Source organism: Panthera pardus, unplaced genomic scaffold (genome assembly GCF_024362965.1).
Source record: "Panthera pardus isolate Hobbes unplaced genomic scaffold, ASM2436296v1 HiC_scaffold_10, whole genome shotgun sequence".
NCBI classification, from domain to species: Eukaryota; Metazoa; Chordata; class Mammalia; order Carnivora; family Felidae; genus Panthera; species Panthera pardus.
This window is the reverse complement of record NW_026526655.1, coordinates 37,393,993-37,410,128: the sequence shown is the minus strand read 5'-3', so window position 1 is coordinate 37,410,128 and position 16,136 is coordinate 37,393,993. Positions and strand designations below refer to the sequence as shown.

General features: G+C 38.1%; 1 protein-coding gene across 3 annotated transcripts in view; it reads left to right on the top strand.

The window, feature by feature from the left end:
* Positions 1-16,136, top strand: part of PLCL1 (phospholipase C like 1 (inactive)) — a 332,470-nt gene that overhangs the window by 264,753 nt on the left and 51,581 nt on the right. For all 3 annotated transcript variants that reach the window (XM_019428364.2, XM_053906572.1, XM_053906574.1), the window contains 2 exons: positions 13,538-13,613; positions 15,697-15,806. In XM_019428364.2, coding sequence (XP_019283909.1) covers positions 13,538-13,613; positions 15,697-15,806 — 186 coding nt within the window. The remainder of the gene's footprint in view (positions 1-13,537; positions 13,614-15,696; positions 15,807-16,136) is intronic.

The following is a 16,136-nucleotide window of genomic DNA, read 5'->3' as shown; positions in this document are numbered from 1 at the left end:
AAACATTAACCCTGAGTTCCTCTGCATAGATTTTTTCCCCCTAAATTTAGCTTTTCCCTAATGACCTGAGATGGCTCTATTCCTTATCAAACACTGGCTAATTTAATATTTGGAAATATTTCTTCTTGAGGGTCTTAAAGATTCAGTCTTAAAAGTCATTTTAGTATTAACATTGCAATTATAATTCTATTATAGTATCTGTGTTGATATCAAGAAATCAAATATCAAATATATCCATAGTAGAGTAGGCTTGTTTACATGGCGTAATTTCAGAAGACACCTTCCCTCCCATTCTGTATCTTATTTAAAATATAGGTTTTCTATCTGGTACTTGAAATTCCAAAATTATAATCAATTCCTTTGGGCTAAGACTTTTTATTCTCTTTTAAAATGCCAAAAAAAGGGGGCACCTGGGTGGCTCAGTCGGTTGAGTGTCCGACTTTGGTTCAGGTCATGCTCTTGTGGTTCACAAGTCTGAGCCCGCATCGGGCTCTGTGCTGACAGCTCAGAGCCTGGAACCTGCTTTGGATTCTGTGTCTCCCTCTCTCTCTGCCCCTCCCCTGCTAGCACTCTGTCTCTCTCTCCCAAAAATAAATAAACATTAAAAAAATTAAAATGGCAAAAAAATAGCTATGAATAATAATACAGTGGGTTATCAGTAATTTGTGGCTTTGAGTGAACGTAACAGATCCTGTCCTACAACAAATTTTTATCTGGGAAAAGGAAAAGATCTTAATGACAGAGTGTTCCCCAAGTCTGGGTTAGCTGAGGGTGAGTTTGCTCAAAGAATTACAATTTTTCCTAAGAACAATGCTGTTTACAATATCCCTTAATACTCTGAATAGGGATGTAGCTATAAACATCTGTCTGATATTTGGGGCAGCTGAAGCAGAGGTGATTTTCCTGATAGCAAATACATGTCCCAGCCAGAGGTGGGATGTGACAGCTTCTGAAAAGCACTAAAGCAAACTGGGAACATTATTAATCAATAACTTAGGCAAGTAGAATGGGTTCTAAAAGCTGAAGGTGGAATTGATGCCTCCTTCCTGGACTAAAGATCCACAGTAGAGGGCTATTGGCATTAGGCTTGCTACATTGCCATTTCAGTGGTCCTGTGGTCACCAGGACAGATTTTCAGAAATTGTCCCCATGATATAATTGAAAGCCAGAGCACCACTTCTAAGTGACCTGTCCCTTTATTGCACTGTGATTTTTTAATTAATTATTTTTTTATTTTTCTTGCCCAGGTCTCTGAAAGAGTAAGCTTCACTTGCCCACTGTGGATTTTCCCTTTCTCTAAGAAAATTGGGGCTCCTGGGTGGATCAGTTGGTTAAGCATCCAACTCTTGATTTTGGCTCAGGTCATGACCTTACTGTTTGGAGACTGAGTCCTGTGTCGAGCTCTGTACTGACAGTGTGCAGCCTGCTTGGGATTCTCTCGATCCCTCTCTCTCTGCTCCTCCCCCACTCATGCTCTCTTTCTCTCTCTCTATTTGAAAACAAACAAACAAACAAACAAACAAACAAAATATCCACTGAAGTAGGAAATATAGAGTCACTGTCAAGTCTTTTAAGGTTGCTAATGCAATATAATTATGTTTTACAAATAAAAATGATGTAAGGTTTTGTTGTTGTTGTTGTTGTTGTTGTTGTTGTTGTTAGGAATAGTCTAATTCTTGGGGCTGTTAAAAAATGGAATTGGTTACCTAAAGAGCTGCCCAGTGTTAGAGCCAAGCATGGAGATACTTAATTTTATAAACATTGACTGAGTTCCTCCCATGTGCAAGCCACTGGTTTGAATGCTCTGGAAGGTATAGCAGATGCTGTGTTCCAGCAGCTTACAATTAGGGCAGGTGACGTGGTAAGGTCCATCCCAGGCCTATGAGTCTGTGGCTGGTGATCTTCTTATGTTCTTTATCATTTAACATGAAGTTGCAACAGTGGGCAATTTCATTGGAAAATACTTTATAATTTCAGTAGGACACTGTCAAAATTAGTTTGTTTTAATAGATATGACTTTTTTCTCTCTACAATAGTATTTGTATGCATGTCGATTTCATATTATTTTTGAAACCCATCTTTAGCCCCAACCTTAATGTTTTACTCTAGTCACATTGCTACATTTGAATACAGAACATTCTTGGGTGTCTAAAGAACCAACATCAAAAATTTCGTAGGTCAAAAACTGGTTCATCTTCTTATTTCCTAGGTATTCATTTACCATCTCCAGACCACTGCAAAAGATACCACCTTGCCAATCATCCTCAGTTCCTCTAAATCATTTCGAATGCTTTCTCTCTGTTAACTCCAATAAGGTCTTTTAATTTATAATTCAATATTAATGAGATCCACTGCTTTTTTTCCTCATGTTTTTCTCATGTGTCCATTTTCTTTTTTTTCTTTTTTGAGGGAGAGAACGAGAAAGAGAGAGAGAGGGAGAGAGAGAGAGAGAGAGAGAACATCTTAAGCAGGCTCCATGCTCAGTGTAGAGCCTGATGTGGGGCTTGGGATCATGACCTGAGCCAAATTCAAGAGTCTGATGCTTAACCCACTGAGCCACCCAGGTGCCCCATGTATCTATTTTCTTATATTGACTTAGCCAAGGTTCTTACCAGACTCTCTTCTTCTCCTACCTGAATTTTTCAGTAGGTTGACTAGTCCCTCATTTAGTCTCTACCTTTCCCTAATTCAACAATTGGAATAATCATTTCAAATTCTATTTTTGAGCTTTTACTAGACTTGCAAAATCTTTGCCCACCAGTGCTGGCTGTTTTGCCAATCTCATTTCCCATTTCCTTCTGTTTGAACCCTCTCCTTCAGTCAAGCTGATGTATTTCCCACCTCCTTTTTATTTTCCATCCTTTGTATCTCCTTTCTATATCACCTAGAATGCCTTCTTAGCCTTAGTTCCCTCTCCATCAATCTAAGTCCAGCCCTTTGTCCTAACTTCTCACAAAATTGACCTTATTAAGAAAAAAGTCATTTATTGAATTTATTCATAACATTCAGTACATACCAACTATAAAGAACTTTAGTAGATTTTGTACAATACAGAGATGAATAAACAGAGACAGTTATCAGCACAAATAGCTATTTGTAAAGCATGATGGGTCTTTGACTCTTTGACAACAAAAAACAACACTTTCTCTTTCAACATATCATTTTGTATAAGTCATTAAGCTTTTGATTAGTCAACTCAATAAACAGGTCTTAGACACGTTACTGTGCAAGTTGCTGAGGGGGAGAAATGGTATGAATCAAAATTTCTATCCTTGAGAAATAAAAAATCCTGATGAGAAGGCAGGACTTAACGCCTTACAAGGGCAGGAACAGTGGGCTGCCTGGGTGGCTCAGTGGGTTTAGTGTCTGACTTCAGTTCAGGTCATGATTTCACGGTTTTTGAGTTCAGGCCCTGCGTCAGCTCTGTGCTGACAGCTGGGAGCCTGCTTTGGATTCTGTGTCTCCCTCTCTGCCCCTCCCCACTCACACTCTGTCTCTCTCTCTCAAAAGTAAATAAACATTAAAAAAATTTGAAAAGGGGGGCAGGAACAGAGACATACAACGTCTACATAGTGGAGCAGATGATGTTTTATGCCCTGAAGTGGATGGAGTCTAAGGAACTTAAGTACTACGATGGACTTTTCACAGTGAGTTGTAATACACCCCACTCGCATTTCCACTCCATGCCCCACAGAATTTTATTTGCAAAGAATTTTTTTTTGAAAAATGCCTGTCTCTCTAGAATGTTTTTATTTTCACTCACCTCTCCCTTCTCTAAAGAAGCCCTAGCCTTTCTGTACAGGGTCTACTCCAGAGCACTGGGGAGGTAATTCAAGGATCTATGGCCCTTGTTACTCATGGGCAACTTATTTGTACATTCTCAGGTTATGATAGAACCTTCGTAAGAAGTAGCAGATACAAATGAGAAGTCCCTATCTGCAACTAATTTCAAAAGAAAAATGCTGTCCAACCTTTATATGATTTTTTTCTTCAGATAGCTGAATTTTTTCTTTTCTAATGTTCTGACCTGTCTACTTTTTCATGAATCATCAAGAAGTATTTGCTTAACATATTTGGGCTTTTTCAGTGTTTTAAATTAATGTGAAAACTTTTAGGTAATTAGTGTTTTGAATACAACATTCAGAGGCGGAATACTTACAGGAGATTGCAACTGAAAAATAGGCCCAAAGTATTCTCTGAAGGTGACTTCTGTGCTGAATTATTTAACATTAACATAAAAGTTAAAACTTTACTATGATAAGAGTAACAGATTTTCTGACGATATAAAAGAAAGCAAAAACAATCTTGAGAACGTGGGTCAAGGGTTATTTAATCTTTTACTAAGTCAGTCGGGGGTATGATTTGGAGAGCAGTTGGTTTTGTTAGCATGATCAGGAATCTAGCAAAAAGAACTAATTGCTATCTTTAATTACTCTTGTAATGGAATCAATATGCTGCCAGGTTATCAGTTAAGCCAAACATAATGGGTTGTCAGTGTTATTACAAAGATACATTGAGGCTCAGGAAAGGAAAAAGTTGTGGTATGTCTCTCAATATAGTTTTACTTATTGAAATCAATTTAAATTGAAATTAGGTAAGTCACAGATACTCTCCTATCACTCTCTCATTGTGAAATTTGTGTAGAACTTTATATTGGTTTGCTTTTCGAAAAGCTAATTGTGTACTAATAGAATGCAAAAAAAAAAAAAAAAAAAAAAAAAGAGCCTGCTGGTAGGTGCTCAAATAGAGCTGCTTATTTAAAAACAAGGTATCATATGCTCAGTGCATTGAAACTTCTACTTGTGGGTGTAGCAATGTCTTCTGATACATTTTTTGCATATTGGGGGAAGTGTCAACATCTTGAAGGTACATTTCCACTTGGTACCAGCATTCCAAGGACACTGGACCTCAGAGGTGAATCAATAAGCTGTCTACGTCACAGGCTAGATCTCTGTGAAATATTGTGCATTCATCCTCAAAGTGTGCTTTGCATTTCTGAAGACTCAAGTGAAATTCTGGAGATGGTTCACAATGGTTAGTAACCTGACAATTTTTTTATGAATGAACTAAAATTTAAAATTTAATCATAGTGTGAGATAAAAACAAACATTTCTAATGATTATTCAAGATATAGCTGACAACTATATTATGGAAATAGAACATCTGGAGAAAAGAAAAGGTAAAATGATCCCCCTATGCAGACAGCAGCTCCCTGAAGTAGATCTTATCACTGTCGTGGATGTGGAGACAAATGTTTGGCCTGCTCCGTGTGAGTTCTCTTGTCCTGTATCATCATGAATGAGGCTTGAAAATGTAATATAGAGTTAATCCCAGGACAGAGAATACTTTGTTGCATACATCAAATGCAGTGGACTTCCAGTAAGCTTGCAAATGTTCTGGCCTTATATGTGTATCTGTTTCACCGAAATTAACAGTCTCAATGAGATTGACTTTGCTTAAAATCAACAGATGCCAATTTATTAACAATCCATTGGATTTAAAACTTTTAAAGAAATTAAAAATTGAAGGAAATTGTGTTCATTCTAGTTGGCAAATATATATGTAAATATATATTTGATTTTAAAAGGTATCAAGTTTGATAAAATTTAAGTCTTCAAGTTTTTTCTTTTTCTTTTCTTTCTTTCCCTTTCTTTCCTTCTTTCTTTCTTTCTTTCTTTCTTTCTTTCTTTCTTTCTTTCTTTCTTTCTTTCTTTCTTTCTTTCTTTTTTAGAGTAAGAGAGCCTGAGCTGGGGAGGTGCAGAGAGAGAGGGATAGAGGGAAAAATCCCAAGCAGTCTCCAAACTGTCAGGTCAGAGCCTGATGCAGGGCTCAAACTCACGAACCGGGGCATCGTGATCTGAGCCAAAATGGAGTCAGAGGCTTAACTGATTGAGGAACCTAGACGCCCCTCAGTCTTCTTAAGAGGAGAGAACAAAATAGGTCTAGAGCAGATTGGCATATTCTTAAGTGATTAACTTTCCAAATTTGATAACTCCTTCCTGAAAGAGCAGTAGATGCCACTGAGTATATTTCTCTCTAGGTTTGATAGGAAGAATATCTATGTTAGTTGATGCCTGCTGCAAATTAGACGTGGAAGGAGAAGTAGTCAGGGAAACATGTATTTTTATGATACTTTACTTGGTGAATTTTACTTTATTAACGTTTATCACAAATTTGTACTTGCAGTAGAAATTCTGCACTTTAATATAACATCAGTATCACAAAGCAACTCATAAGCTTAGATCTGCTCCTCATGAGCCTCGGTTCTAGTCTAAACTATTTCACTGACCAGCTGTTTGGTTTTAGGAAAGCCCATGTAGGCTCAATTTTTTCTCTTATAAAATGGTGTTTTCCATGATAGATGGTCCTGAAGGTGACTTGTAAATATAAAGTTCTGTGGTTCTAAGAATTTGAATATACTCAGGAGAAAATTGGAATCTGTGGAAGGTTTATGAGTATATGACAAAAATTGATCTTTTTAGTACCATTCAGTGGTTACATTGACTCTGCAATGATCCCAGGCAATTAAATTCCCTATTTTTAAAAGTTGTTTAAAAATTTATTTTGAAAGAGAGAGAGAGAGAAAGAGAGGGACAGTGTGAGTGGGGGAGGGGCAGAGAGAGGGGATGAGAGAGAATCCCAGGCAGGCTCCACACTGTCAGCTCAGAGCCTGACGTGGGGCTTGAACTCATGAACTGTGGGATCATGACCTGAGCCGAAATCAAGTGTTGGATGCTTAAATGATGGAACTATCCAGGTGCCCCTAAATTCCCTATTGAGAAGAGCTGGAAGCACAGTTTATTCACACAGGTAGGACACTTTAGCCCATCCCTGAGTAAAAGCATTACTATCCCCCTTTGGTAAAAGTTTTATTTTATTTTATTATTTATTACTTTCTTAATGTTTATTTTTGAGAGAGAAAGAGAGACAGAGCACTAGTGGGGGAGGGGCAAAGAGAGAGTGAGACACAGAATCTGAAGCAGGCTCCAGGCCCTGAGCTGTCAGCACAGAGCTCAACATGGGCCTCGAACTCACGAACTGCGAGACCATTACCTGAGCTGAAGTCGGACGCTCAACTAACTGAGCTGCCCAGTTGCCCCTAAAATTTTTATTTTAAATAAATGATTTTGGTCTTAACTGAAAACACACTGCTGATTAGGACACATCTAATGCTTAAAGAAATGCTAATCTCTGTCTGAATAAGTCTTCTATTCTTTTAGATTCAAAGCCATGGTAAGGAAATAAGATCCATGAGGCGATATTCATGTGACAGAACCAAAGAAAAACTCTTTGTATTACTACAACAGACAGAGGCAACTGGGAGCTGAGGCTGAGACCTCCATGTAAATTCAGGATGCTGCCAGATTCTATCAACTGAGTCAACCTACCTTTGGCTGAATAAGTACACTGACTACCCAGCAAGGAGATTCTATGAGGACATGCTTCTCACCTTCTCTCCTTAGCTTTTGCATTTTACATTTCATTTCTGTCAGGATCTGTAGAGACCTAGGAAGGAGATTAAACTCAAATCAACCATTTTCCCTTCTTTACAACTTAGATATAAAGCCAGGGGGAGAGGTTGAAGTTGTTGATTTAAATTTGATTTGGAATTATTGGTATATTTTGGCCATCTATCTTATTTGTTTTCCCTACAACTACTAACTGAAAGTTGACTGCAGAAAATAGAATAAAATTATTTTTCTAAATACAATGGAAGCTGTTACCATAGAGAAAATGATCAAAAGCTCTTATGAGAAAAGTCCATATGAGCAATGATATTAAGTTATGGGAATATTGATATGAGTATTTTCAGGGTAATAGTTAGGACTTTTATTACTAAAGGATTTCAGGTTATCCTGTAGGAATCTCACTGAGATATTCTGTGTGGAAAATTAAATCACACTTGACTATCTCACTACAAAATGATCTGTTAGACAATGGGAAATACAAACTTCTTACACTATGGGGTGAACAAATATTTATTTGGGGGATTTTTAAGATAACTTGAATCATAGAGTTTATTGAATGTTTTGGTCCTGGTTTATTTTACCTTAAATAAGTAATAATGTTTAAAAATGTATTTTCTAATACTTGAGTAGTGTATTTTCTATAGGTATAATCCTATTAAAAGGATTATTTGAAGGGGAATTCAGAACATATTGGATTACAGAAAAGTGGAGAAGCCTAGAAAAAAAGACTAGAGATAAAAAGAGAAATAAGAGTTCAAAAAGACAATTATAGGTTTGAGAAGTGATCAATAATAAATAAAATACTTTCTTGTGTGTAAATGTGTGGGTAATTGATATGTAGAAGAAATAAGGATCACAGAGTTAAATAGGGAAAAGGTGATTCTATAAATGAATTGATGTATCTGGGGATATAAAGGTAAATGAGTAAATGATCTACTAGAATTACAATTTACTGGAGAAATGAAGTGTGAGAGATAATATAAGTAAGCAGTTAATTGTAACTTGATATAGAAAATAAGACATTCTGTAAACAGACTAACAAAATAGAATGTTCTTGGGATTTGGAAGTGAGAGGTGGAGAGGAAGGGAAATCAGGACACCAGTGGAAGAGGGGGGCACTCGAGTGAGTTTTGAGGCTGATGGGATTTTGACCAAGGGAGATGGCTTATTCAGAAGACTTTCCTAATAGAAAGAAATCTGAGGAAGGAGGAATAAGTGGGGTGTGTTTGGAGAAGTGTGAGCCACACCTGGACCTGGGAGAATTGGGAAACCATAGGGGAAGAGGCTGCTGAGGCAAATAAGAAGACTCAAACTTGGAGTTAGAAAATTTTACATCATCTAACAGGCAAAGGAGAAAATAACAAATCTGGGAAGTAGCTAGTGCTATGCTTTTGGACAATGATTCTGGAAGTGATATTTGGAAGGAGTGAGGTGGGAAGGACCAGAACCTGTCAGTAGCCAAGAGGGATTCAAAGCCATCTTTGAGTGTCTCCAAGGGAGTTTGGGGCGCATTTGGAGAAAATAGGAGATCTACACTTTTTGGCAGGAGTAGAGGTGGGAATGGGGTGAGGCAGGGAAAGTAAAATGGAGGATAACAACATTTGAGCTGCCTCTGGAAGGATAATTAGAATTTGAAAGATGGCCCAGAGAGTGAGAATGAAGGCTTAAATGAGGAGTGTTGTGATAAAGAAGGAAGCAAAGGGATAAAAGTGGCAGGTTAGGCAAGACTTGGTGACTGACAGAATGTGGGAGCTCACCTTCTGGATGTAGGAGGCAGAGTGTGTTGGTGATCTGAACCTGGGTGTCTGGAAGAGACAGAGAATGCTGGAAATTACAGATACAGCTATCTGATAGTAAGCATCTCCACCTTATTTGTTCTCTGCAGAGAGCACACTCAAAGGAGTGACTAAATGAGTAAATGAGGGCTTTGGTTATAAAAGTATGGGTATGGGTTAGTAAAGCATCAATGGGCGGTGAGCACCACAGGTATACCAACAGTAGAGAGCTGTCATCACTTGCAGACCTAAAGGAAAAGGGGAAGGAGCCATTCCTGGCACTCAGTAATATGGTACCTGCCAGAACAGGGCCACTTGACAGGAGCTGTGGCCTTGTAGAGAGGAAGCTATGGAGCCACAGTCTGGCAGGGAGGGGATGATCAAGGAGTAACTGCCATAAACCTCTCTCCTCCTGCCTCCTGTCCTGATCCCTTGCCGGTTGGTCCCATTGGCCAATCCTAACAGGAATCAGAGGCAAGGGAGCCTGCTTGATGTTGCCCACAGAGATCAACTTCCCCAGCCCAGAGCATAGCAGAGAGGGGATCTAGAGAGCCGAATAGAGAGGGCCCAGCAACTCCTCAGTAAAAATATTTTGAGAATTTATTCATTCATAAATGATACAAACTCAGTAACATACCAATTCATACAGTGTAAAAGAAATCAAGAATAGAAATCAGCGTTGGATTTTAAAAGTTTTACTTATGAATAATAGAAATAAATCTTTTTGCTCTTCCAGTGTGATTGAATATGTTGATCTGATCCGACTGTCATTGTTCTCACTTGTCAGTGTTGCTGAGAAAGAAATCATGGCGTGAATAGAACCAGGAGCTGCTCTGCCATCTTCACGTTTTTGCTTGTGCTTCTGTAATCTTCATTTTCCTTTCAGGAATGCATATTTGGAAGGCTTAGTTTGTCTAGAACAAGAAAATATAAGTGGTACTTACTCTACTACTTTACAGCCATATGTAAGTTGAAATATTCTGGAAGAAACTAATAAATGAGTGCTGTTGTCAGCCCTCACCTAAGGTGGAATTACCTTCTTCGTCTTACCTCAGTTCCCACCTTAGAGATACTTGATCTTGATTTGGCAAGGGGGGCAGGATCAATCTGTAAAGCTTAATTTGCTTGCCAGTTTTGTGGGTTAAATAAATGTGAATAAAAGTCCTCATTGTTTCTCCTCACACCTCAAAGGATTATCTTGTGCCCCCGCCCCAGAGTACATGTACCTCCCTACTTTGGAAACCACTGCTATACACCGTTGGAGGTATGAGTCTGGAATTTAGGAGAGCTGAGCGTTGAAGATGTTGGCTTTGAAGGGATCTGCATGAATACAAATTTCATAGCTCTAAGCACGGATGGAATTGCTAAGAGGAGAGATAATGATGAAAGGAAACAGTGGAGAGCTTAGGCCAGGCAGCTGGGAGGATTCCTACATGTATGGATATAAACAAGGAGAAAGAGGTAGTACAGAAGTCAGAGAAAGAGCAAAGCATGAAAAGAACCAGGGTCCCAGAAATCAAGGAGGGCTGATCAGAGGTGTCAGCTGCTGAGTTGGGAATGAATGAAGACCAAGGATTGGCCAGGTGTGGTTGATTATGAGGCCAAGGTTAAACTTTGAAGGTCTTGGTGGAGTCTTGCATGAGTCAAAACAATGAGTGCGGGCTAATTTTTAAAGGAAGGATTAATGAGGACAACCATTCAAAGGCCAATAGAATATTTATTATTGTTTTTGTTTGCTTACTTTAAAGTAGGAGATGTTGTGTGGAGAAGGGAAAAAGGTGGGAGAGAGGTAGAAATTTTGGAAAAAAAAAAAAGAAGGAATCATTAGAAACAGATTCCTGAGGGAAGCAGTAGAGATGGGTTTGAAAGTCTAGGTAGAAGGGGTAGCCATGACAAAGAGGATACTTCCTTCTCAGGTTGTTACAAAGAGGCTATGGTGTTTTTGGATGCAGAAATTATATTCCTTTTATACTCAACACTGAGGAGATACTTAGTAAAATACTGCAAAGAAAACTGGCCACAAATTAATAGTTTCTTAAAATCAAAGAATATGTTCTCTACTGAGAGCAAAACCAAGGGAAATGAGTGTAAGATGTCAATCAAGATTTAATAAAGGAAATTATCAATCCTGTTACTTTTTTGAGTTTTTCTTAAAAAGGGCAAATTTGAATCTGGTTGAAATGGATTGATTATGGGCATGCTCACACATTTTTTTTTTTTTTCTGACAGGCTGGGCCAGGTGACTTTGGAAATGCTATATTTTATTCTCAAAAAGATTGCAAGTATTTGAAGGCATACATTCTCTCCTGGAGTATGGGCAGGGCAGACAAAATCAGAGGGGTGCTATTTTTTTCATGACAATAAGTGGATGCCAGGAAACTGCAATTTTAATTCCAGCTTGATAATTAATTAGTTCTATTTTTTGGACAAGAATCTTAACTTCTATAACTCTTCACTTTCTTTTTTTCTAAAACCAAAATTAAGGGGGTGGCCATGATATCTAAGATTCTTTTGGTCTTAAAATTAAATGATTCTAAAAATGTATATCATATTACCTATTTTGCTTATGGTAAAGTCACAAAATATGTCCATTATTTATGAATGTTTCCCTTGCTTGAATTTCATGAAAATATTTTGTCTACTACTTAACTATTGCAGCATATAACTTTTGAAAGTATAATAAAACTCAATTGATGTTGCATGCATGGATGCTAAGCTTAGAAAAGACTGAATCAGATTGCCCTCATATTTAATCTTTTTCTGCTTATCAGTTTCATTCACTTGGAAGCTTTAGTCAGTTAGGCCACTATTAGTCATTTCGTAAATTGTTATTCACTAGCTTTCCACTTCCTTTTGAGAGTTGAAAGAGTTAATGCAGTTAAAATGTTTGACTCAGTCTAGAACTTCTTGGGTATCTATTTTTATGGTTTTGATGGTCAATTTAGCTCTCCAAATAAGTTACTTTCAACTACTACTTTAGGCAGAAAATATGAGTAATTGAATTTTGTTTGGTTGAATTAATTATCCTATTTCATTCATGCATTTGAGTAGACTTCCCTGCTAGACTCTGAGCTCCATGAAGCTAGAGATGTGTCTGTTTTTACTCCTTAATGCATCATATCCCATGTACTTACCACAGTGCTTACACATAGTGTCTGCTCAGTAGATATTTCTTAAGTGGATGATATGATTTTACTTCTATGGAGTTGTTAGGCATTACAAATTTGTGATTCAATATTCTTTTCCATTTAAAATTTGTAATCATGAACCACTTTATATTTGTCAGTGATTATACAAGACTAATCTGTTCAACAGCAGTTAATTATGAAAGATGTCTTACCCCAGACCTTCATGTCCACTTTGCATTCTGCCTTAAAGTCCCTTCAGAATATTCAGACACACAAAACACAGAATAGCCAGATGAGATGGGATAGCATTTATTGGGGATAGAAGAGTGGCTGGAAGTTCAAGAAGTGTTAGTTTGCCTCTTGGTTGCCTTTCTTTAGTCACTTCTTCAAAAGGGCCCCCATGCCTTGTCATCCTGATCACAACTTCTTTACTGATTATCAGCTTCCCCCTTCTTCACGTACAGATTTTTCTTTTCTCCATCTCTCCAATAGTTGCCTTATTTCCCCTACTTCATTCAGTAGATTAATTATTCCTTGGACATTTTTGCTTTCTATCCAAACGTAAAGGTCAGGGACAACCATTTCGGTGTTATTGCCTACAAGCTCTGTTGAATAATTGGTGTCTCTGAAATCTGACCCACTCCTCATTCTTGCCAGTGGAGCTGGAGCCCTTTTAGAGGGAGGACCAGATCTCCACCATTTTGGGGCCACTCAAATCCAAGCTGCTAACTTCACTGATGTGTTCAGTAGTCCTTTAACTCATTACTAGGTGATGCCTTATTCTGATTCTTGTTGCTATTGTTCCAGTACCACTTGCCTTATTGTTGCAGTTACGTTTGGAGTGAGGCGATGGAATAGAGGTGTTCCTGAATGTGATCTGGGGCTGAAAGAATGTGTATACATCTATTTAGCAATTACTTATTTGGCACTCATGATGTGCCACTCATGTTACGTGACTGAAGCAATTATAAGGTAGGTGCCTCTAGTGGTAGTGCTAGAATGAATGGGTGTTGGAGCACACGTTATCCCTCCGTCTCCTACCTCTTGTGGTCAGGGCTATGGTTCCCCATTACTGCCAGCATCAGGAGAGTCTCTCTGTGTGTTGTCTTTCCAATGAGTCAGTTTAAGGACTGCTAACAACCACCTTTTTTTATTTTTGTGACAGATGATTCAAGAGAGCCGGTTTCTCATAGAAATGGCAGATACAGTCCAGGAAAAGATTGTGCAGTGTCAGAAAGCAGGTAATCCCCCCCAACTCCTGCCCCATTTCATTTAGAAACTTAATGATAATTCTTGATAGATTTTTCAAGTTTCCATTTTTACTCTTAAAATTCAAATATTTTATGCCATAGTTTAGCTATAAATTTGAGTTAAACTTAAGTCTTTGTTTAGTACAGAAGAAGTCTTGGTGACAGTAGGTGGGTTGTATGTACATAGGGGGGTAATGTCTGAAGATGTCTAGAGAGGTGAGGGGTTCTGAATCTACTTTTGTGGTTTTTACTACACATTGCTCCTTAAGAACCACCTCATTTTTACAATTTGAACCATAATCCTATTAATCTTCTAGGCTTTGGCCTCATTTATTAGTCATCCTTTTAAATTTATTCTTTCTTTAAGGATAGGATGGATCACATCTCTGTGAGGGTACCCCTTTGTTGATTTATATTCACCTTCATCCATACTCTATACTTTTGTCTTTCTTGGATTTATATTCTCCTTGATTCCGACGCACAATAATTAGGATGAAGGAGATGACAATAATGACAATTGCTTGATATATTGGCATATGATATACTGTGCAAATACACTATGTTGCTTAGTCCTTATAACAACTCTACAAGGTAATCACCATTATATCCAATTTGTAGATGAACCATCTGAGATTCTGAGAGATTGAGTGAATCACCCAAGATGCCTATTAACACAAGGTAGAGCTGACCTTTGAACCCAGACCAGACTTTAAAAATGGTGCTCTTTGCTGACTTGGTCCACAGACTTAACTGTTTCTGTTGACAAAAAGCACAGAAATAATCCCACGTACTTATATAATGCTCCTATATGTGAGGCAGTACTTTGAGAGCCTTATATGTGTTGACTCATTGAATCTTCACCACCATCCCTTGAGGTAAACACTCTTGTTATCACCATCTCACCAGTGAGGAAACTGGATCACAGAGAGGACTTGTTCATGCTTATGTAGCTAGTAAAGTGGTAGAGCCAGAGGGTAAGCCCGGCTCCACAATCATGCTCTTACCATGTGCTATATTTGTGATGTTAACACTAAGAAGGTTAATGTGGTTTTGGGCTACGTTAATAAAAGTAGAGTAATTAGAATAAAAAGGGTGGTGGGCTACTTCAGCCTTGTGGGCTGCTACCCTACCTTGTGTGGGCTGCTTCAAGCCCACTTTGAATATGATGTTCCTACAAGCTCTTCTGGATGCAATGCAATATGCAATATGCAATCTTCCTGGATGTCATATTTAAAGAAGAGACATTATTAGTAAAGCTGAATCATGCTAGAATGTTCAATCTGGAGGAGAGAAGACTCCAGTGGACTTTATCTAACATCTTTCTTCAAATATTTAAAGGGCTGCACAGTGGAAAAGAGGTTGGACCTAGCAGGTCTGGATCTAGCTAGCACCAAGGTTCCAGGGAGAGAGACTTTGGCTTGACGTAAGGTATAGCTTTCCAAAGATGGCATAAGCTGTCCAGAAGAAAGTGTGATTCCCATCTCTGAGGATAGTGATATCTTTTATAGTATTCAAGCTTCTTAAGAAATAGTTGAGCTAAACATAATTTTAAGGTCATTCTCAAATATGAAACATTTAGGTATTTCCAGGAACTCTATTTACAAAACATGTTTTTATTTTTACTCAACATTTGTCGGTTAACCTCGTTATCCACATGGGCTCCGGGATCTACTGTCAATCTATGGAGATGGTTTATAGGGAAAAGTAGAATAAGTTCATCTATCACATATGGTTATCAGTTGCACATTACACTGTTTCATGTAAAAACCAGGTAGAAGACAAACAAGACATATGTACCCTCTTGGAAGAATTTGGTTCTTAACTTCCTTCTTATGTCTTTATCTATGCCTCCTGGCTGTTTCAAAGGTAATTTGGTCTAATGCATCCATTATTGTTAGTTTGCCCCTAAGGACAGCCATTGGTGGGGATGAACAGAATGAGAAGGAACATTCAATTCAGGGATTTCAAAATTATAAGAGAAGGGCAGGCATGGGAAATAATAACATTTTTCATAATAAAATGTTTTTCTGAAATAGCATCATACTAAGAATTCTTACATGTTCTCTTTTCAAAGGGATGGAATTTCACGAGGAACTTCATAATCTAGGGGCGAAAGAAGGCTTGAAAGGAAGAAAACTCAACAAGGCGACTGAGAGTTTTGCCTGGAACATTACAGTATTGAAGGTAAATGAAATTCCCAGGGACCTTCTTTGCCTTTATTATTCTTCTCCTCATGTCTCCAAAGTCTAGAGAAACATCGGTGGTTAAATGCAGTGATTTGAATTTTTAAGTAATATGTGGCCTAAATCACCAGGTTCATGCTCTAAGTGATGGGGAGATTGACATACTTTTTGCCCTAATAGGACAAACGAGGTTTGTGGTGGAGACAGAGGACAGAACGACCTAATTCCACTGCCTGGTGGTTGTGCTTGTGTGTTTTTACTCACATGGACTCTGCTGTTCATGTCAATATAACTGTTCTTGTCTGTGGCAAGAATAATGCCAAATGTTGTG